General features: G+C 41.9%; 1 protein-coding gene across 1 annotated transcript in view; it reads left to right on the plus strand.

The window, feature by feature from the left end:
- Positions 1 to 21,021, plus strand: part of DCAF4 (DDB1 and CUL4 associated factor 4) — a 75,107-nt gene extending 54,086 nt beyond the window's left edge. Inside the window, exons 10-14 of the mRNA XM_082275030.1 lie at positions 345 to 443; positions 10,592 to 10,689; positions 18,620 to 18,799; positions 18,920 to 19,034; positions 20,721 to 21,021. Of these exons, the coding sequence (XP_082131156.1) occupies positions 345 to 443; positions 10,592 to 10,689; positions 18,620 to 18,799; positions 18,920 to 19,034; positions 20,721 to 20,929 (701 nt within the window). The 3' untranslated portion in view covers positions 20,930 to 21,021. The remainder of the gene's footprint in view (positions 1 to 344; positions 444 to 10,591; positions 10,690 to 18,619; positions 18,800 to 18,919; positions 19,035 to 20,720) is intronic.
- Positions 21,022 to 21,849: the final 828 nt, after the last annotated feature.

Here is a 21,849-nt window from a genome sequence, read left to right on the forward strand (position 1 = left end):
TTTTGTTTATAGCGCAAAAAGTAAAAATCGCACAGGTGATCAAATACCACCAAAAGAAAGCTCTGTTTGTGGGAAAAAAAGGACGTAAATTTTGTTTGGGTACGGCGTCGCATGACCGCGCAATTGTCAGTTAAAGTCGCACAGCGCCGAATCGCAAAAAGTGGCCCAGACGTAAGACAGCAAAATGCTCTAGTGGTAAAGTGGTTAAAGAGCATAACCACTTATATGGCATTGTTATGTGATCTTCTTCAGTAGGGATTTATATTTAGTGACCATATAAAAGAAGAAAGCATTATAAGTTTGTGCTTGGTTTAAAAATTGTTGTTTTATATCTTAATCTTTAGATGATGGCCAACCTGTAATGCTATACAATATCAAAGTTTCCAATGTATGGAGCTGTGTATGGTGCTTAAACCCTCGTCTGGATTGTAGCTTTTCAGCAGGTTTGTATTAAAAATATCGGCTTACATACTACTTAGACAGTTCTCGGGGTTTAACAATGTTTGAACCTAGAAACTAAAAAGAGCAGTTAATGCCACTATCTGTGTACTTGTTAACACTTCATTTAGCTGTCTCATAGTATTCCTGTGCCCATTTGTTTTGGAGTAAATTGAGAGCCCTGAATTCAAGATGCAGTTATGCAAAGAGGGACCTAAAGCGGTACTCAACTTCCCCCATGTTTTTTTACCCAACTTAACTGTAGTGCTCTCATCTTCTTCAAAACATACTTGCCCACACAGCAAATCTATTGTCCCGCTGTAATCCGCTGTTTGGGTGCCACACAGCATGTACCACACCTCCCATATTGGTCCTCTTCAGCTGGCTGCCTCTTCCTGTTGCAGTTTTTTTCATCTAGCGTTTCTTTATGTAAAAGTGAACTGAGAGGCTATACAGTGATCCCCTCTGTCGCCGCCTTTCCCAGGCTCTTATGTCCCATCCTATATTTCCTTGGAAAAAAAAAAATACATTTATATCCCTATGTGTGTGTGTATATGTATGTATATATATATATATATATATATATATATATATATATATATAACGCAGGTGGTCAGATTTTTTTCTTTTCATACACCATGTTATTTGTTTCAATCCCAGTCCATATTGCCCAGCTTTTGTCTCTGGTTTTATCCAAAATATTATTATTTCTTCTTGATTTTTTATTGTATGATCTAGATAGAGATGATGTGGTACTCCTTTGTTTCCCCCAGACATTCATCAAAAAATTGAATCTAATTAAATCATCCTATTATATATACACTAAATAGCAATTGTAATAATGAACTTAAAACAAATATAAAAAAACAAAGTATCACATACAAGCCCGATTCCAAAAAAGTTGGGACACTACAAATTGTGAATAAAAACAGAATGCAATGATGTGGAAGTTTCAAATTTTAATATTTTATTCAGAATAGGAATGTTGTCCCATTCTTGTCTAATACAGGCTTCTAGTTGCTCAACTGTCTTAGGTCTTCTTTGTCGCATCTTCCTCTTTATGATGCGCCAAATGTTTTCTATGGGTGTAGGATCTGGACTGCAGACTGCCCATTTCAGTACCCGGATCCTTCTTCTACGCATCCATGATGTTGTAATTGAGGCAGTATGTGATCTGGCATTGTCATGTTGGAAAATGCAAGGTATTCCCTGAAAGAGACGACGTCTGGATAGGAGCATATGTTGTTCTAGAACTTGGATATACCTTTCAGCATTGATGGTGCCTTTCCAGATGTGTAAGCTGCCCATGCCACATGCACTCATACAGCCCCATACCATCAGAGATGCAGGCTTCTCAACTGAGCGCTGATAACTTGGGTTGTCCTTGTCCTCGTTAGTCCGGATAACATGGCATCCCAGTTTTCCAAGCAGAACTTCAAATTTTGATTCGTCTGACCACAGAACGGTTTTCCACTTTGCCACAGTTCATTTTAAATGAGCCTTGGTCCAGAGAAAATGCCTGCGCTTCTGGATCATGCTTAGATATGGCTTCTTCTTTTGCCTATAGAGTTTTAGCCGGCAATGGCGAATGGCACGGTGAATTGTGTTCACCGACAATGTTTTCTGGAAGTATTCCTGAGCCCATGTTGTGATTTCCATTACAGTAGCATTCCTGTATGTGATGCAGTGCCATCTAAGGGCCCAAAGATCACGGGCATCCAGTATGGTTTTCCTGCCTTGACGCATATAGATTGTTCCAGTTTCTCTGAATCTTTGGATGATATTATGCACTGTAGATGATGATAAATTCAAACTCTTTGCAATTTTCCTCTGAGAAACTTCTTTCTGATATTGCTCCACTATTTTTCCCCGCAGCATTGACTTCTGAGAGACACTGCCACTCTGAGAGGCTCTTTTTATACCTAATCATGTTGCCAATTGACCTAATAAGTTGCAAATTGGTCCTCCAGCTGTTCCTTATATGTACATTTAACTTTTCTGGCCTCTTATTGCTACCTGACCAAATGTTTTGGAATGTGTAGGTCTCATGAAATCCAAAATGAGCCAATATTTGGCATGACATTTCAAAATATCTCACTTTCAACATTTGATATGTTATCTATATTATATTGTGAATAAAATATAATTTTATGAGATTTGTAAATTAGTCCATTCCTTTTTTACTTATAATTTGTACAGTGTCCCAACTTTTTTGGAATTGGGTTGTAGATTTGATACAATTAGATGTGATACTTTGTCATTTTGTATGTTTATATTTTTTTATGAGTTCCTTATTACAATTGCTATTTAGTGTGTATATATATATATATATAAGATGGAAGGTAGTTATATTATGCTTTTGATTCAATTAGAATAAGAGATGAAGTGAGATAGTCGTATATGGACACATAAATCTCTAGTGGTGAGGGGATACACCTGGGTTTATGCCTACACTTGTTGTGAGAGGGAAGATAAAAGGCAACCTAAAACATTAGTGCTATACATGCAGCTTGATAAAGGACACATGCATGTCCGAAACTGTGCAGTCGCTTGTTTGTAAATGCATACCTGCCTGTAAATGCATGAAGATATGAAGTAAAGAAAGAAAGAAGCTTACAATTATTGAGATTGCATCTCCAATTTTTTGATGAGATATATATATAAAGATTACTAATACACAACTTTATTATTTGCTCTTATTAGAGTATATGATACGTGAATTAGTTCACCCCTTGTTCCTACACTCTGCCATTTGCGGCTCAAGCTGGCTCCTGTTACCAGCACCTGTGACTTTTTTACCCTCCTGGTGAGCAGTTCAGCCATTCCTGGACCCGCCCCTATAGTGCTGTATTTATTTTTTTGGCAGCTTTTGGATAGCTTTAAGAAGCAACATGCTTTGAAATCCGTCCCTATCTCCCAGCGCACTCCCAGTGGTGTTAGGCATTTTTTCCATCCAGGCCCTGGCTTCCAACCCTGGTTGGTTGTCTCTCTGCAGCTGCGGCTCCCTCCTGCCTGTGCTCTTCTCCCCCTGCTCACGGCTGATGCAGGGGATTTCCACTGTGGCTCAGGTCTCTAGAGGCAGCAGCTTTGACTTTTACCGTTTTGCACAAGCTCCCATTTTTTGAGCTTGGGACCCAGCCGGCCAGCGGGATTGGCTTCCCTGTGTACAGTGAGAGGAACTGACACTGTTCCTCCTACTGTGTGTCATCAGAAACTGGAAGCAACGAGGATTTAGTCACTTTCGTTTTCTGTTTGTTTACTTACAAGCTGTTACCAGCATGTAAAGAAACCGGTTACACAGATCTGTTTGATCAACTGCTTTGTAGCCCAGATGAAAGATATGGGTTCTAATAGACCCAAGATCCCTCCAGAAAGAGGACTTGTTATGGCCCATGTTATCACAAGGAAGGAACAGCATCCCTTTAGCGGTAGTTGTTACACCGTCTGGTGCCTTTATACTACCTTTGTAATTGTACAAAGGCAATTTTTCCTTTCCTCTTACTGTCTGCCCTTTTACTTATTTGAAAAATTGTAATAAACACTTTGTAAAAGAACAGAATCCTTTTGTGATGGCAATAAAGTTGATAGAAAAAAATAGTTACAATGTAAACAAAAAAATTTAAATAAAATAAATAATAAAAATATGAACTTCAGAGCAAGAGCGATGATTTCTAGGGCCAGACCATCTGCGTAAAAAATTGTAATTTTCCCAAAACTTGTGGCAAAATATAAAATATTCCATGGACTCACCATGCCTCTCAGCAAACAGCTTGGGGTTTCTACTTTCCAAAATGGGGTCATTTGGGGGGGTTTTGTGGTATCTTGACATTTCAGCGCCTCCTAAACCATTATAGGTAGTGAGAAAATGCAATGAAAAATGTACGCCCTTTGAAATTCTGATGGTGGTGATTTGTTTTCGGGCTCCCGTACACTGCTAGGCTCCCAAAAAGTCTCACATATGTGGTATCCCTGTACTCAGGAGAAGCAGCAGAATATATTTTGGGGTGTAATTACACATACAGTGCCTTGCGAAAGTATTCGGCCCCCTTGAACTTTGCGAACTTTTGCCACATTTCAGGCTTCAAACATAAAGATATAAAACTGTAATTTTTTGTGAAGAATCAACAACAAGTGGGACACAATCATGAAGTGGAGCGAAATTTATGTGATATTTCAAACTTTTTTAACAAATAAAAAACTGAAAAATTGGGCGTGCAGAATTATTCAGCCCTCTTAAGTTAATACTTTGTAGCGCCACCTTTTGCTGCGATTACAGCTGTAAGTCGCTTGGGGTATGTCTCTATCAGTTTTGCACATTGAGAGACTGAAATTTTTACCCATTCCTCCTTGCAAAACATCTCGAGCTCAGTGAGGTTGGATGGAGAGCGTTTGTGAACAGCAGTTTTCAGTTCTTTCCACAGATTCTCGATTGGATTCAGGTCTGGACTTTGACTTGGCCATTCTAACACCTGGATATGTTTATTTGTGAACCATTCCATTGTAGATTTTGCTTTATGTTTTGGATCATTGTCTTGTTGGAAGACAAATCTCCGTCCCAGTCTCAGGTCTTTTGCAGACTCCATCAGGTTTTCTTCCAGAATGGTCCTGTATTTGGCTCCATCCATCTTCCCATCAATTTTAACCATCTTCCCTGTCCCTGCTGAAGAAAAGCAGACCCAAACCATGATGCTGCCACCACCATGTTTGACAGTGGGGATGGTGTGTTCAGGGTAATGAGCTGTGTTGCTTTTACGCCAAACATAACGTTGTGCATTGTTGCCAAAAAGTTTGATTTTGGTTTCATCTGACCAGAGCACCTTCTTCCACATATTTGGTGTCTCCCAGGTGGCTTGTGGCAAACTTTAAACGACACTTTTTATGGATATCTTTAAGAAATGGCTTTCTTCTTGCCACTCTTCCATAAAGGCCAGATTTGTGCAGTATACGACTGATTGTTGTCCTATGGACAGAGTCTCCCACCTCAGCTGTAGATCTCTGCAGTTCATCCAGAGTGATCATGGGCCTCTTGGCTGCATCTCTGATCAGTCTTCTCCTTGTATGAGCTGAAAGTTTAGAGGGACGGCCAGGTCTTCGTAGATTTGCAGTGGTCTGATACTCCTTCCATTTCAATATTATCACTTGCACAGTGCTCCTTGGGATGTTTAAAGCTTGGGAAATCTTTTTGTATCCAAATCCGGCTTTAAACTTCTCCACAACAGTATCTTGGACCTGCCTGGTGTGTTCCTTGTTCTTCATGATGCTCTCTGCGCTTTAAACGGACCTATGAGACTATCACAGTGCAGGTGCATTTATATGGAGACTTGATTACACACAGGTGGATTCTATTTATCATCACTAGTCATTTAGGTCAACATTGGATCATTCAGAAATCCTCACTGAACTCCTGGAGAGAGTTTGCTGCACTGAAAGTAAAGGGGCTGAATAATTTTGCACGCCCAATTTTTCAGTTTTTTATTTGTTAACAAAGTTTGAAATATCCAATAAATTTTGTTCCACTTCATGATTGTGTCCCACTTGTTGATTCTTCACAAAAAATTACAGTTTTATATCTTTGTTTGAAGCCTGAAATGTGGCAAAAGGTCGCAAAGTTCAAGGGGGCCGAATACTTTCGCAGGGCACTGTATACCCATGGCATGTGTGAGCAATATATCATTTCAATGACAACTTTGTGTAAAAAAAAAAAAAAAATTTTTTTTAGTCATTTTTCAAACACCTGTGATAAAAAAATTAAATACTCAATGGGCTCAACATGCCTCTCAGAACATTCCTTAGGATGTCTACTTTCCAAAAAGTGGTAGTTTGGGGGGGGGGTTTTGTACTGCCCTGCCATTTTAGCACTTCATGAAATGAGATAAGCAGTCAGAAATTAAAGCTGCGTAAATTTCAGTATTTACACCATAGTTTGTAGACGCTATAACTTTTGCGCAAACCAATAAAAATACGCTCATTGAATTTTTTTTTGTCAAAGACATGTAGCTAAATATATTTTGGCCAAAAAAATGACATAAATTGAGTATATTGGATATTTTTTAAAAGACAAAGTTGAAAATCTCATTTTTTTTTGCAACATTTTTGCTCTTTTTTTATTAATATCGCGAAAAATAAAAAGCGCAGAGGTGATCAAATACCACCAAAAGAAAGCTCTGTTTGTGAGGAAAAAAGGACGTAAATTTCGTTTGGGTACAACATTGCATGACCGCGCATTTGTCAGTTAAAATCACGAAGTGCCAAGTTGAAAAAAGTGGTCTGGTCAGGAAGGGGGTAAAATCTTCCGGGGCTTAAGTGGTTAAAGCAAGACATGTTTGGTATGTCTTGCTTAAATTAAGCACCTGTCACTTTTTTAAAACCACCCATGGAGTCTGTAATCTCACTAAGGGATTGATTTATTAATGCATTATTTTTTTATATAGTAGCACGTGAATTGGCACCCTTTTTGAATATAGTTACCATTGGTTCATTATTGTTGCCTGTTATACTATTTGCACATTTGGTCACACATTTCACACTTTGGAAATGTATCACTTATTCTTGCTACACTCACTGTTTTTGGATTAACTATATATTTTTCATATGAGCTGCACATGTAATGCACCTAGCACTTAGCAGTTTTAACTATTTTTGGTTTACCATATAGCTTATGTGACACGTATTCGTTATAATTATAGCACCTCTCCAGCAAGCAACTCCATACCCACTTACCCCCTCCCTATTTTCTCTCATTACATGACATCTACCTAGGTAGTTTTTTCTTAGTGGAGGCAGCAGCTTCTTGGAAACACATACATACAGATCTCTTCCATATATATACGGTCCAGGGGCTGCAGTTTATCTGTGATGCCTCTTTGGATGCGGCTCCCCTAGTGGCTCGGCTCTCTGCTTTGGCAGTGGTCCTTCGGGGTGTCTTTCGGCTTTAAATGCTGGTCTGCGGACCAGACTTCTTAAAAGGCCTTGACTGATCTTCCCTTTCAAGGAGATCGCCTGGATGACATCATAAAAGGTCTCATAGGGGGGAAGAGTACCTTTCTTCCACAGGCTACTAAGGGCAAGGAACCTCGTCATAGACGTGGGCCTTCCTTTTCGGCTCATAAGAAGTTTTTTCGTCCCTCTGGGTTGACTGACAAGGGCTCGAAGCCTTTTAGGGCCGCCTCTGGAGGATCCAAACGAACCTGGTCTGGCAACCCGAGAGCGGGCTTCTCTAGACCTGCGGACAAAGGTTCGCCCTCACCCGTATGGGGATGGGGGGACTTCTTCGCTGGTTTCTGGACCCATGGACTTCCCTGGTGCAAGACAAGTGGTTTCCACAAATTCATTCGGTCTGGCTACAAGATCGAGTTTCGCTATTTTCCCCCGGCAAGGTTCTTTCCTTTCAACTTGCGCCTGTCCCCAGAAATCTTACAGGGTCTGTTTGGGGCGGTTACATCAAGGGGTGATTGTTCCGGTTCCGACTTCAGAACATTTTCAGGGTTTCTCCTCTAACCGGTTTACATTTCTCAGGAAAGAATGCAAAGTGCAACCAATCCTGGACCTCAAGGCGCTGAACTGCTTTGTGCGGGTGCAGAAGTTCAGAGTGGAGTCCATTCGCACGGTGGTGGCATCCCTGCTTCAGGGGGATTCCTTCTGCTCTGGTGGAAAACCTGGAGTTCACAATACAAGCTCTCCGGGAGATCGGCTGGAGTCTGAATTTTCAGAGGTCTGCCCTGGTTCCGTCCACAAAGCTGGACTTTCTGGGCCTGACTCTAGACTTGGCCTTAGCCAGAGTGCTCCTTCCTCTGGACCAACTACAGAAATTGCAGGCTGCAATTCGTCTCCTGCTGTCCAAAAATGGTCATCCCTCCGCACCTGCATGCAGGTGCTGTGCCTGATGGTGTCTGCCTTTGAGGCGGTTCCGTTTAGACAGTTCCATACGAGGTCTCTGGAAAGGGAAATTCTGACCAAATGGGACAAGACTCTGCAGTCTCTGGACAATCAGATCGGCTGAATCGGGGAACGAAGCTGTCCCTGATATGTTGGCTTTGCTCTCTGGTGCTTCGGCTGGGCAAATCCTTTCTCCCCTTGTATTTTACAGTGGCACCATGGATGCCAGCCTGTCCGGCTGGGGAGGCGTCCTCGGCAAGCATTCTGCTCAGGGGATCTGGACACTGGAAAAGTCCAGACTACCGGTTTAACGTCTTTTTTTAGTGTCTGGACCATTGGACGGATCATCTTCACAGTTGTCCAGCGCGCATTCAATCAGACAATGCCACGGCCATGGCTTATGTCAATCACCAAGGGGGCACAAGAAGTGTCCTGGGGGCTCTGGAGGTTGCCGGCACTCTAAGGTGGGCAGAACGGTTCGTTCCAGCCCTCTCCGTCGTACGCATTTCCGGGGTGGAAAACTGGCAGGTGGATTACCTCAGTTGGCAGGCGTTGGACCAAGTGGAGTGGTCCCTTCATCCGGCGGTGTTTTATCAGTTGTGTCTCTGGTGGGGCACCCCCGAGGTGCATCTGTTGGCATCACGGCTCAACAGAAAGGTGCAGAGGTTTGTGGCTCAGTCAAGGGATCCTCTGGTTGATGCCACAGACACGCTGGTTGCCCTGTGGGGTCTGTAACCATCTGATTTACGCCTTCTCTCCTTTCAGGCTTCTGCCAGGACTTCTACACAGGATCGAGGCAGAAGGGGTTCTGGTCATATTAGTGGCTCCGGACTGGCTTCGCCGGGCTTGGTACGCCGATCTGGTGCGGCTGGTCGCCACGTTCCTTTAAAGCTTCCTCTCAGGGAGTATCTACTGTCCCAAGGACCGATCTTCCATCCTGCTTTACAGTTGCTGGCTTTGACAGCTTGGCTGTTAAACCCCAGGTGCTGAAGGAGAGAGGTTTATCTGAGTCGGTGATTTCTACACTGTTAAAAGTGAAGAAATCTACTTCTAGGAGGATCTACCATCGTACGTGGAAGATGAACATTGCGTGGTGTGAGTCTCTTGGGGATCATCCTCGCTCCTTCTCGGTGGCTTGGATCTTGACCTTCCTTTAATGGGGGGTTAAACAAAAATTGGTCTTGAGTACCATCAAGGGCCAGGTGTCGGCTTTGGCGGTCTTCTTCCAACGACCTTTGGCCTCCCTGGTGCGTACATTTCTTCAGGGTGTCCGTTATTTGTTGCCGCCTTGGGACCTCAATTTGGTGCTTTCGGTCCTCCAGAAACCTCCCTTTGAGAATCGTCTGGTGATTCCCCTGCTTACGCTGTCCCAGAAGTTGGCCTTTTTGGTGGCTATCAGGGTGTTTGAAGTGACGGCGTTATCCTGTCGTTCACTTTACCTGATGATTCACAGAGATAAGGTGGTTCTTCGGCCCTAACCGTCGTTCCTTCCAAAGGTTGTCTCAAATTTTCTTTTGAATGAAGACATTGTGTCCTACTCCTGTAGGGGGCAGTATAACCCAATGGTGGGTTATGAAGATCTGAAGCTGTGTCCCTCAATGAACATCAGAGAAATGGTAAGTCAAAAATCCCATATTTTTCTTTTCTTTCATACCTAAGTCCATAGCGCAGAACTACCATCTATATTCTTTTATGTTTGGTATCTATTTACTTGGCTTAACATAATCTTTTTTTTTTTACCAAAAACTGGGTATTATATTATGTTTTTTTCACTAACATTCATTAAAATGTATTTTTTTAATTGCGTTTGAAAAACCGCTGCGCAAAAAGTGTATTACAAAAAATTTATATTTTATTCTCCAGGGTCTCTGCTTAAAAAAAATATATAATGTTTAGGGTTCTAAGTAATTTTCAAAAAATATGCGTGTATGGGAGAAATGACTGAATTAGGCTTGGGATCAGTGGTTATTAATACAGCTTTAATTGTAAAGTGGCTACGATCGCTAGCAGTCTCCTGTAAAGCGTCTTTAGTCTCTGGCCATCACCTGTAGCATGTCAACAGTCTCTGACCATCTCTTGTAGCATTCCCATAGTCTCTGATCATCACCTGTTGCATATTTACAGTCTCTGACAACTTTCTGTAACATTACTTTTACTGAATATTATGTGAGGCCCTTTGGTGGTGTTAGGGTTGCACTTGACCCCTCTTATATTAAGAAAGTTGACCGCAGCTGCTTTATTGTCTTCTTCTGCTAACTTTTTCTTCTTCACTTTGAAGGGCTAAAGAATCAAGTACTGGTAATGAACACTGTAACAGATGTTCGGCACACATTCAAAACAAATAGTGATGTTTTGGCCCAGCAGTTTGCTACAGAGGTATATTTCCTTTATTACACCATGTTGTTTTGCAGCATATTAGATTACAAAAGTATTTTGGACAAGCATGTGCTTTGGAATCCTGTTTTTTGTGGAGTTTTCTCCCAGAAAGGCTGATTTTTTTTTTTTTTTTATAATTCCTCTATTTAGTCAAAAGTTGCATTGTACAAACCAAGTCAAAGATATTGCATGATACCATTACATAAGCAGGTTGATATCATTTAGATCATCAGAACTACAAAAGTAGCTCTCCCAGTAGGAACATACAATATACAAGGTTCATTTTAAGCAGAACTTACATACAAAAGAGCCCTTACTGAGTAATGCAACCATGTTGAATATAAAGTGAAAAAATACTAGGGCCAGGAGAGGTACCCTGGTGGCCAATATAACCCAATGAGAGAGCAAGGGCTAAAAGACAGGATTAGCTATATAATTGCAAAGAAACTGCAAATGAGGAATTTCCGAATTCAATAGGGGATACATAAAGGGAGAACAAAGGAGGAGGGAGGGATAGATGGCGAAAAGAGGAGGGTAGCAAGTGCAGATAGAATTGATAAAAGGGCATGGGCCCTAAACAGGAAGGAAAGTCAACGGAACGAGAAGAAACCAAAAAGACAGTGAGAACCAGAAGAGTAAATTCTCTCACCTGGAGCCTCAAAAAGTCCCTGAAAAATGAGCCGGGGTGCGAGACCTTCTGTAGATAAGCATGCGTGTAAACAAAATATTGCCATGGTCTCCAAGTGTCGTGAAAGGACTCTGACTCCTCCCAGTTATAGAGGGTAGCCGTAAAGTCTTTTAGAAAATCATAGAAACCTCAAGGGCCGGTGCACTGGAATGCTGCGTGTGTGTAACCTGAGAATTACTGGGGAGAGGGAACATTTTAATCCACATTCTTTTTTTCTTTCTTTTTCTTAACGCTACCCTGTCACCAGGTTTCACCCCTGTATCAAATGGTGAAAAACAACAAAATGTATAATTCAGGTTTAACTGGACAGCCACTGAAATATCTTGTGAATATTTAAAATGAAAGCAGACACCAAGAGCAGTTTTGATAAAAAGCATAAAACAAAACTTTACTGGACTTCAAAATACATAAATCTTCCTTACACATCTTAAAAGTTACCATAAACAGATACACAAAATACCACGTCTTAAAACATACAACCCTTGTCCCAAGAATATCAAATAAATACTTTGCTTTGGTAGTTGTAACAGCTTCCAATGGATCTCTGCAAGACAAAGAGGTCTTGGCCGCATGTTTCTCCAACTCCATAACAGCCAACCTTCACCAAACTAACTAAAAACAGCAAGGCTACATCATGGATGTTTCTGTGTGACTCCCAGAGGAGAGAGAGAGAGACAGGGAAAAAGGGCCTTTCTCATGCTAATTACTCCTTTTTTTATAGTCCTGTATACAAAAAGACCACCCACAGGATGTGGTCATATCTTTTGACCACTCCTAGGTCACTTTGCAGCAACACATGGCTGCACCCCCCCCCCCCACAACCACATGGTTCATTGAATATGTGGCAGGCAGCCATTTTATATACAAGCCTTAACCACCTGTGGGTAAGAGAGATTATTACACATGTATGGGAACATTTGTTATGAATCAGTTAAAAAATCCACAACTGATACAACCCCCAAATGTGAAACCTTTATTAATTTATTCATTACCAATAAAATAGGAAATTTATGTGCACCCAATATTTTTTATTTGACTAGGGTAATAGTTAGGAGCATTTCAAAATAGAGTTGCTTGCAGAATGGCGGCTGTATGGTTATAATGTGTCCCTGATAGCGCCAGAGAACTGTCTCTGATAACATTTTACATATAGGTGTCTGAAAGTCACTGTCCACCTACTGTATAAATCAGGGGATTAAGGACAGAGGTGAGCCGGCTCTGCCGAGTCAAGCTTGTGCACCAGTATGTTGGCAACAGAGGCTGTAAGAACAGGGAAGCAAGGCAGCGGGTTATTCTCCCAGTAGAAAGACTAAAGCACTGATGCTAAAAGCTTGGCTCCTGCTGTCAAGTTTTCTTTGAGTCCATCCAGGTTTTATCTTGTGTTGAGCCCTGATGAAGGGGGGGTGGTGTTGCTCCCAAAATGTGTTGGCTGTTATATATATATATATATATATATATATATATATATATATATATATATATATATATATATATATATATATATATAATTTTTTTTTTTTTTTTACCAAAAACTAAAATTTTATTGGACTCTTTCTGTTTTTTGTCTGGCACTTCGTTCTGTATTTGTATGGTCTGAGCTATTGTTGGGTGCCCAGTTTGAAGTTTTCCTTCATCTAACGACACATGCAAGTGTAAAAGTTCTCAGCACCTTTAAGTATGTTGTTCTGGACTCCTTAGAGCAGGGGTGGGGAACCTTTTTTCTGCCAAGGGCCATTTGGATATTTATAACATCATTCGGGGGACTTACAAAATTATCAACTTAAAAATTTGCCGCTTTATTGGTCAAACATTTAATTAACTCACCCCTAATGTGATGGCTGGAACTGCTTCTCTTTGGTAAGGTGTGTGATTTTAGCTGGTATTGATGAGGTTGCTACTCGCAACTGGTTTTCCAGATTTGCATAGGTCAGTCTGGAGCACAGTCGACTCTTTGCGGTGGTAAATTTTGAATAGAACTGCTGGCTGGTACTGCTGGCGGGTACAGCTGGTGGGTACAGTTGGCGGTTACTGCTGGCTGGTACTGTTGGTGGGAAATGCTGGCTGGTACTGCTGTGGGTACGAGGGAGAACCCAAAAAGACACACCGCACAACGTAGATCTTCCTAGAGGTAGATTTTCTAACCTTTAACAGCGTAGGAATCACCGATTCAGACAAACCTCTATCCTTCAGCACCTGGTTTTCAACAGGCAAGCCGTTAAAAACCTGTGACTGTAAAGCAAGATGGAAGATTGGTCATTGAGACAGCAGATCTTCCCTGAGAGGAAGTCTCCAAGAAGAATCGACATCCAGCTGGGCCAGATCGGCGTACCAAGACTGGAGAGGTCAGTCTGGAGCCACCAGAATTCCTTGCTGCCTCGATCCTGCATAGAAGTCTTTGCAGAAGCTTAAGAGGGGGAAAGGCATAAATCAGACAATACTGACACCAAGGAGCCACTAATGCGTCTGCATCATCAGCCAGAGGATCCCGAGACTATGCCACAAACCTCTGTACCTTCCAGCAGAGAGGACTGGACCAATTGTTTTGCCCACCTTAGAATCCTGGCTACTCCCAGATCTGCCACGACACTTCTTGTGCCCCCATGGCATTGGCCATTTAAAGTTGTACCAGACACCCCTGAAGATGAATTGTCCAATGATCCAGACAAAGTCTGATCACTCGGAGTTCCAGTACATTTATCTTGCCAAGTCCAGACCCCAGAGCACAAGCTGTACCGAGGACACCGCCCCACCCAGACAGGCTGGCATCCGTGGTGACAACTGCCCAGTACAGGGGGGAGAAGGATTCCCCTGTCAAAGTGCCGGAGAACGAAGCTACCTCCTCTGTGGATTCTTGTCCCGTTTCACCAGAATCTCTTTTTGCAGAGATCTCATGTGGAACTGTGCAAACAGCGCCACCTCAAAGCTAGACCCACATGCAAGCCCGGAGGGATGACCGTCTGCTGGACAACAGACACCAAATTGCCTCCTGCAATTTCTGGAATTTTTTCAGAGGAAGCAACACTCTAGCTGAGGCCGAATCCACCCAGATAGTCCAGTTTTGTGGACAGAACCAGAGCAGACCTCTGAAGATTCAGAATCCAATCAAACTCCCTCAGAAATCGCAGAGTAATCTCCAAGATGTCCATCAAAGCAGTCAGAGACCCAACTCGCAGAAGAAGATCGTCCAGGTACCCCAGTACCGTGACCCCCCCGCTGATGCTAGCACCGGGGCCAACACTTTGTGAGGACCCGAGGAGAGGAGGCGAGACCAAAGGTAATAAAATTAAAATTTGAAAAAAAAACAAAGGTAAATGCCACAAACTGATAATACTCCTTGCCCACGGAAAAGCGGAGGAAGTGCTGGTAACCGGCACATATTGGAATATTGATGTCGATAGAAGCGAGAAAATCCCCCAGATGTAGGGACGCCACTACCGTGGGGATGGACTCTGTTCGGAGCTTATGTACCCGCACAAAGCAGTTTAGCGCCTTGAGGTCCAGAATTGATCTTACCTTGCCTTCCTTCCAGGGAACTGTAAACGGGTATGAGTAAAACCCCTGAAAACATTCCGGAACCGGGACAATTACCCCACAAAGTAGCAAGTCTTACACTGCCCCAAAGTGACCCTGTAAGCGATCTGGGAACAAGTGCAGGTTGGAAGGGAAGAACCTTTCCGGAGAAAAGGACCAAAACGCGATCTTGTAGCCGGACCGAATGACTTTGTGGACCCACATGACCTGTACCAGAGAGGTCCATGGATCCTGAAATCAGCGAAGACATCCCCTCACCCCAGATACGTGTGAGGGCACCCCTTCATGCAGAGGAAGCCTTGTCCACAGGTCTGGAAGAGCCCTTCGTGGCTTGCCAAACCAGGTCCTCTTGGAACCTCCGGGGGAGGCCCTGAAGGACTTTTATCCCTTGAGGGACAAAAAAAGGCCTCCTATGAGCCGAGAAGAATGGTCTATGTCTGGGCTCCTTGCCCTCAGTAGCCTGCGAAAGAAGAGTACACCACTCTCCTATCAACGGGATCTTTAAAGGCCAAGGGCTCCTCAACCAGAATTAAGGTAGCTTTATTTAACCTGGAAACCGGTGAGTCCTTTACAGGTGGGACCGCCCACTTTTTAAGCAGGGAATCCTTATAAGAATACTGCATAGCAAAACGCTTAGGGACCACAAGAGTGCGTTTTAGACAATCCCACTGTTATGTGACAATGTTGTCAAAGTAAGCGGGAAAGAGGAACACCCCGCCACAGTGGAGGACCTGTGGTGCCAAACGGGACCCGCTCCTCCAATGCAGCATCTCCGCCATGTTTAAAATTTCACACAAGACACAATCAGTGCATCCACCAGCGCCGTTTTATGCATGGCTATCGAGCAGAGGAAGCATCCTCACTGTCTGAGCACTTAGGGTACATGGACGCAGACCTAGTAGGGTGACTACGCAACTGTGGCGGCCGAAACAGATTCAGGATCTCATGGAAAAATGAGGCAGGGGAGGGTAGTGGACGCTATATACTAAGGTCACCCGGAAAAAAACTAAAAATCAGGGGAGGGCCCCCGACTGCAATCCCGCAAGGTGACCTTCGTATATAGCGTCCACTACCCTCCCCTGCCTCATTTGTTCATGAGATCCTGAATCTGTTTCGGCCGCCAAAGATGCAGAGTCACTCTTGTGGTTCCTAAGCGTTTTGCTATGCAGTATCCTTGTAAGGATTAATGGGTACCACTGAAGGAAGTTGAAGCCAAGGGTGTGCCAAGACTAGTCCCAGTAGACCTTGTGGGATAGGAAATAACACTAGAGAGGGAGGATGTTGAGAGGTACCAGAAGGGAATTAACAGAGCTCAAGAGCTGAGGATCTTCTGAGTGAAGGAAGGAAGTCTGAATAAGGTACAACTACGAAACTGGATTCTTCATTGTACGTGGGAGACCCAAGGCATCAGAATTTGCAGTAGAGAGTTTGTGAGGAACATGGAGGGCTATGAGTTGCCTAAGTTGAAGCATGAGCATACTTTGGCCACCTGTGGCATTGCTGATCATACCCCAAATATGTAATATAAGGCCTGCGCTGTGATAAAGGAGGCTGCTAGCAGAAAGGTTGATATAAAATAAAACATAAAGATAATCATATGCAGCACCACACAACCAGAGTACAACAACTAGTCATATACAGTGGATATAAAAAGTCTACTTACCCCTGTTAAAATGTCAGGTTTCTGTGATGTAAAAAAATGAGATAAAGATAAATAATTTCAGAACTTTTTCCACCTTTAATGTGATCTATAAACTGTACAACTCAGTTGAAAAACAAACTAAACTAAAACCTTTAGGTGGAGGGAAGTAAAAATAAAAAAAATAAAATAATATGGGTGCATAAGTGTGCACACCCTAAGCTAATATTTTGTTGAAGCGCCATTTGATTTTATTACAGCACTCAGTCTTTTTGGGTAGGGGTCTATCAGCATGGCACATCTTGCTTGGGCAATATTTGCCCACTCTTCTTTGCAAAAACACTCCATATCTGTCAGATTGCATCTCCTGTGCACAGCCCTCTTTAGATCACCCCATGGAATTTCAATCAGGTTCAGATATGGGCTCTAGCTGGGCCATTCCAAAACTTTAATCTTCTTCTGCTGAAGCCATTCCTTTGTTGATTTGGATGTATGCTTTGGGTCGTTGTCATACTGAAAGATGAACTTCCTCTTCATGTTCAGCTTTTTAGCAGAAGCCTGAAGGTTTTGTGCCAATATTGACTGGTATTTGGAACTGTTCATAATTCCCTCTACCTTGACTAAGGCCCCTGTTCTAGCTGAAGAAAAACAGCCCAAAAGCATGATGAATCTGCTTTACTCTGGGTATGGTGTTCTTTTAGGGATGCGCAGTGTTGTTTTTGAGCCAAACATATCTTTTGGAATTATGGCCAAAAAGATCAACCTTGTTTTCATCAGACCATAACACATTTTCCCATATACTTTTGGGAGAATTCAGTGTCTTTTTTGTGTGTTTTTGCAAAATTTAGCCAGGCTTGGATGCTTTTCTTTGTAAGAAAAGGCTTCCATGTCGCCACTCTACCCCATAGCCCAGACATATGAATAATAGGGCAGATTGTTGTCACATGTACCACACAACCAGTACTTGCCAGGTATTACTGCAGCTCCTTTAATGTTGCTGTAGGCCTCTTGCAGTTTCCCTGACTAGTTATATTCTCGTCTTTTCATCAACTTTGGGGTGACATCCAGTTCTTGGTAATGTCACTGTTGTGCCATATTTTCTCCACTTGATGATGACTGTCTTCACTGTGTTCCATTCTATATCTAATGCCTTGGAAATGTTTTTGTACCCTTCTCCTGACTGATACCTTTTAACAATGAGATTCCTCTGATGCTTTGGAAGCTGTCTGCAGACCTTGGCTTTTGCTGTAGGATGCGACTAAGAAAATGTCAGGAAAGACCTACTAGAACAGCTGAACTTTATTTGGGGTTCATCAGAGGCACTTTAAATGATGGCAGGTGTGTACTGACTCCTATTTAACATGAGTTTGAATGTGATTGCCTTTTCTGAACACAGCTACATCCCCAGTTTAAAGAGGGTTTGCACACTTATGCAACAACATTTTTGGTTTTAATCCCCCCTAAAAGATTTCAGTTAGTTTTTCCATTGAGTTGAACAGTTTATAGGTCACATTAAAGGTGGAAAAAGGTCTGAAATTATTTAACTTTGTCTCATTTTTTTTCATCACAGAAACGTGACATTTTAACAAGGGTGTGTAGACTTTTTATATCTATTGTATCTATATAAAGTGAAAAAATCAACATAAATATAAATACGTCAATCCTAAAGTATAATATCACAATAAAAATAAGTATGGATGTATAAAAGTGCAAAAAAATGTCCTGTAAAGTCCAAAAAAGCATATGTATTAAAATTCCTCTACCGACGACTCAAGTTGTTGCCAGACTCTTCCCAGTGTAAAGAAGCATCAGCCACCACCTCATGAAATGAACACTCACCAGAAAATGTGCTACAAAATGTGTAGCAAGCTTAGCATGTCATCTTAAGTAGGTGTCATCCAGGGTAGCCTATGAATCCATCCACAGTACTGTCCTCTCCAGTTTCCAGCAGTAATTCATTAATAAAATTCACATCTCTTGCTATAATATACGCCCTTGGTAAGTATGTTGATTTATAACATTTATGTTTTTTGCACAGTCTTTTTAATTGAGTGATTTATTTCTCATTTCAGAACTTACTGCTGTATAATGGGTGTCGCTCTGGAGAGGTATTCTCTATTGATATGCGTGTCCCTGCACTTTCTCCGTCTAACTGGAAAAAGGGAACATCTTTCTTCCAGAACTCTGCCATCACTTGTCTACGACTTCTTCAGGATGAAAATTACTTGATGGTTTCTGATATGTCTGGACAGGTACATTAACAGATAGTATTATAGAACTTAAACTGTAATATGCAACCAGAAGTTACTGTTGAAAATATTTACATGTCAGACACCTCAAAATATCCAGCCTCTTCTTTTTATTTTGTACAGATCAAATTGTGGGATATGAGAATGGTAAAATATTTACAGCAATATGAGGGACATAACAATAGTTATGCCTATTTACCACTGCACGTTATAGAAGAAGAAGGATTGCTCATTGCCGGTATGTATAGAATTTAAAGCTAAACTGTCGCCCATGTTGCTACTAGGGATGTAACGATATTACCGCTATCGCGGTATCGCGGTGTTTTACATGGCCCGATATCGTCGTGGTGGGTGCACGGTCTGACCGCCGTCTGTCTCGTCGGCTCCTGTCTGCTGTCACTCACTCACCTCTATGCTTCTATGCTGCTTGCTTACTGGCCAAACCGAGGCGAGCAGCTGCCAGTTGGTTGGAGCAGTGTGGGTGGGCGGGTTGTGAGGCGGAGCCAGCGCACGAGAGCGGCGGACTCGGCGGAGCAGAGCCAGCTTCCACCGCAGGCACCACGGCAAGACAGTGACACCGGACCGCCTGTGAGTAATGTGTATAAGTGGCTGAAAGAGCAAAAAACAGACCTGTCTATGGCCAGCTTTATGTAGAGTGTCTGCAGATAAAGCAAACACAGATGCTCAGACAGACAATGTAGGGGAGCAGGAAGGAGCACATCCTGAAATCTGTGTAACGTCTTTTCTCTCTCTATCCTTTATGCAATATCAATGAGATTCAGTTTTCAAAGGTAGGTTTCAAGCTGGTAGGTGGCTGTAATGAACCTTTTAAATAGTTCATTTTATTCATATCCAGCTCTGTGCGGCGGGCAGCAAGCATTGTGTCACAGAATGTGATGGGAACTACGTGTGGACAGCCAGGGGCAGGCGACTGTCATTGCAGCACAACGCTAGAACTTTGGGACTTCTCTAGTGACGTTGAAGGTGTAGAGACACTGCACTAGAGCATGGCCTCGGGACTGCCCAGACGGTGGCAGCCGACTTGTTCAAGCAGAACGATAAACCAGAGCCAAATCGCAGAGCAGATAAAGTCAGGACTGGAGCAAGCTTGAAAATCAAGGCAGGCAGCAGGCAAGGGCAGAAACCAAGACCAGCCATAACCGAGATAATCCAAAGTATAAGAGAATAAGACAAGAGAAGACAGATTCTGAGAGTACTCACCAGATTCTGAAGCTTGAAAGGCACACACCTTTGATCAGCTCACAATATAAACCCTACTGGGTATTTAACAATACCGTGAGCTTTTCCACAATATCGCAATAAATATCGTACCGTGAGGTCAATATCGAAATTGTATCGTACCGTGAGATTTTGATATTGTTACATCCCTAGTTGCTACTGTATAAAAAAAATGCTTATGTTAAGCTGGTGTTCCAGCTTTTCTACTTAGTTACTGACCTGGAATAAGTAGGCAGCTTTGCAGTTCGTACATCAGCTGCACTGTTTTAGGACAGTGGCGCATACATTAGTAAAGATGGAGGATCTAAAGGATATCCACAGAATTAGCATGTTTACGAAAAAGGATGGTGCATCTATTCAACACCAACTACAATTTGTTTTATGTTGTGTTTTATTTGTATTCAATTGAAATAATTTTACAGAGATCCATTTTACCTGACAGGAAAGTCTAATTTCAATGAATTAATCAAAATCTACAGACAAATAATTTTGTATTAAAATAAAACTTAAATACTTCCAAGTGAGTAAATACTTTTTATAGGAGTTAACCTGTGGCAATTCATATATTTGTAAGAAAGTTATAAAAATGAAAGGAAAATTCTAAGTTGGCAAAAAATATTGAGGTTTATTAAAATACATAGTTATGGCAGTGAAGACTACTAATGTCTGTGTTTAAATTGTTCAGTTGGCCAGGATTGCTACACCAGAATTTGGAACCTGCAAGATACCAGACTGCTTCGGACTATCCCATCTCCACATCCAGCATCTAAGGACACTATACCAAGTGTGGTGTTTTCTTCCCAATTAGGAGGGAAAAGACAGACTGTTCCTGGCATCCTTATGGCTGTTAAGAAAGACTTGTATCACTTTACATATAACACAAATACTGTATAATAAGGAATATGATGTCAAACGTGGGCATCCAAGCAATTGCAAGTGCCTTTTTTAATCCATCACACTCTTTTAATAGAGCTGGTGAAAAGAACAATCAGCCTTTAGCCCATATATACCAAGGAAACCTTTGGGACTTTATCCATGTTACTGTAATTAAGTAGTCATATTTTTATCAAGTATAAATATAAGTATTTTACAATAACATAAACCTATGCTTCGCCATGCAGGGTAAAAGAACAGGCTAACTTTAATGTTGGCCGCTGTAACTGCTTAGACATACTGCATTGGCTCATGGGAAGGAAGTGGCATACTTGGTACTTCCAAGTATTCTGAACTATCACTGCTGATCATAGCAACCTATAAACTTCCACCTTTCAGGTTTCTGAGTAAGAATACGAAATACACAAAAGGAAAAATTGAGTGCTATGGTAGCATAGACTGTATTATGACTATAAAATTATTCAAGTAACTAGGAAATTCCATGATCTTTGTTTCCAAAGCTTGTACGTTCACATATAAACTAGACTTAATGAAGAATGTAGACTAAACAATGCAGCTAAATTATCTTTTTTTTTTTTTTTTTTGCCTATTAAAAGAAAGCCATCTTGCTAAAAGACTGTATTCACAGTAGTGATTAATGATTCATTCTCTGAATGGTCTAAGTCAGGGCTGTCCAACCTATTGACCTTCCTGGGCCACATTGGAAGAAGAATTGTCTTGGGCCACACATAAAATACATTAACATTAAGGATAGCTAATGAGCAGAAGTCAGGCAGGTCACAAGTTACCAATCACTGAGCTAGATAATGTACCTATCTGAATAATAAAATGTTATTTTTTATCATCAAATTAAAAGAGGGCAACATAAAACTAGTGCAATATTTTACACTGTTTTTGATAAACTAACGCATCAATATGGA

Source organism: Pelophylax lessonae (genome assembly GCF_965119305.1).
Source record: "Pelophylax lessonae genome assembly, chromosome: 13".
Lineage (NCBI taxonomy): Eukaryota > Metazoa > Chordata > Amphibia > Anura > Ranidae > Pelophylax > Pelophylax lessonae.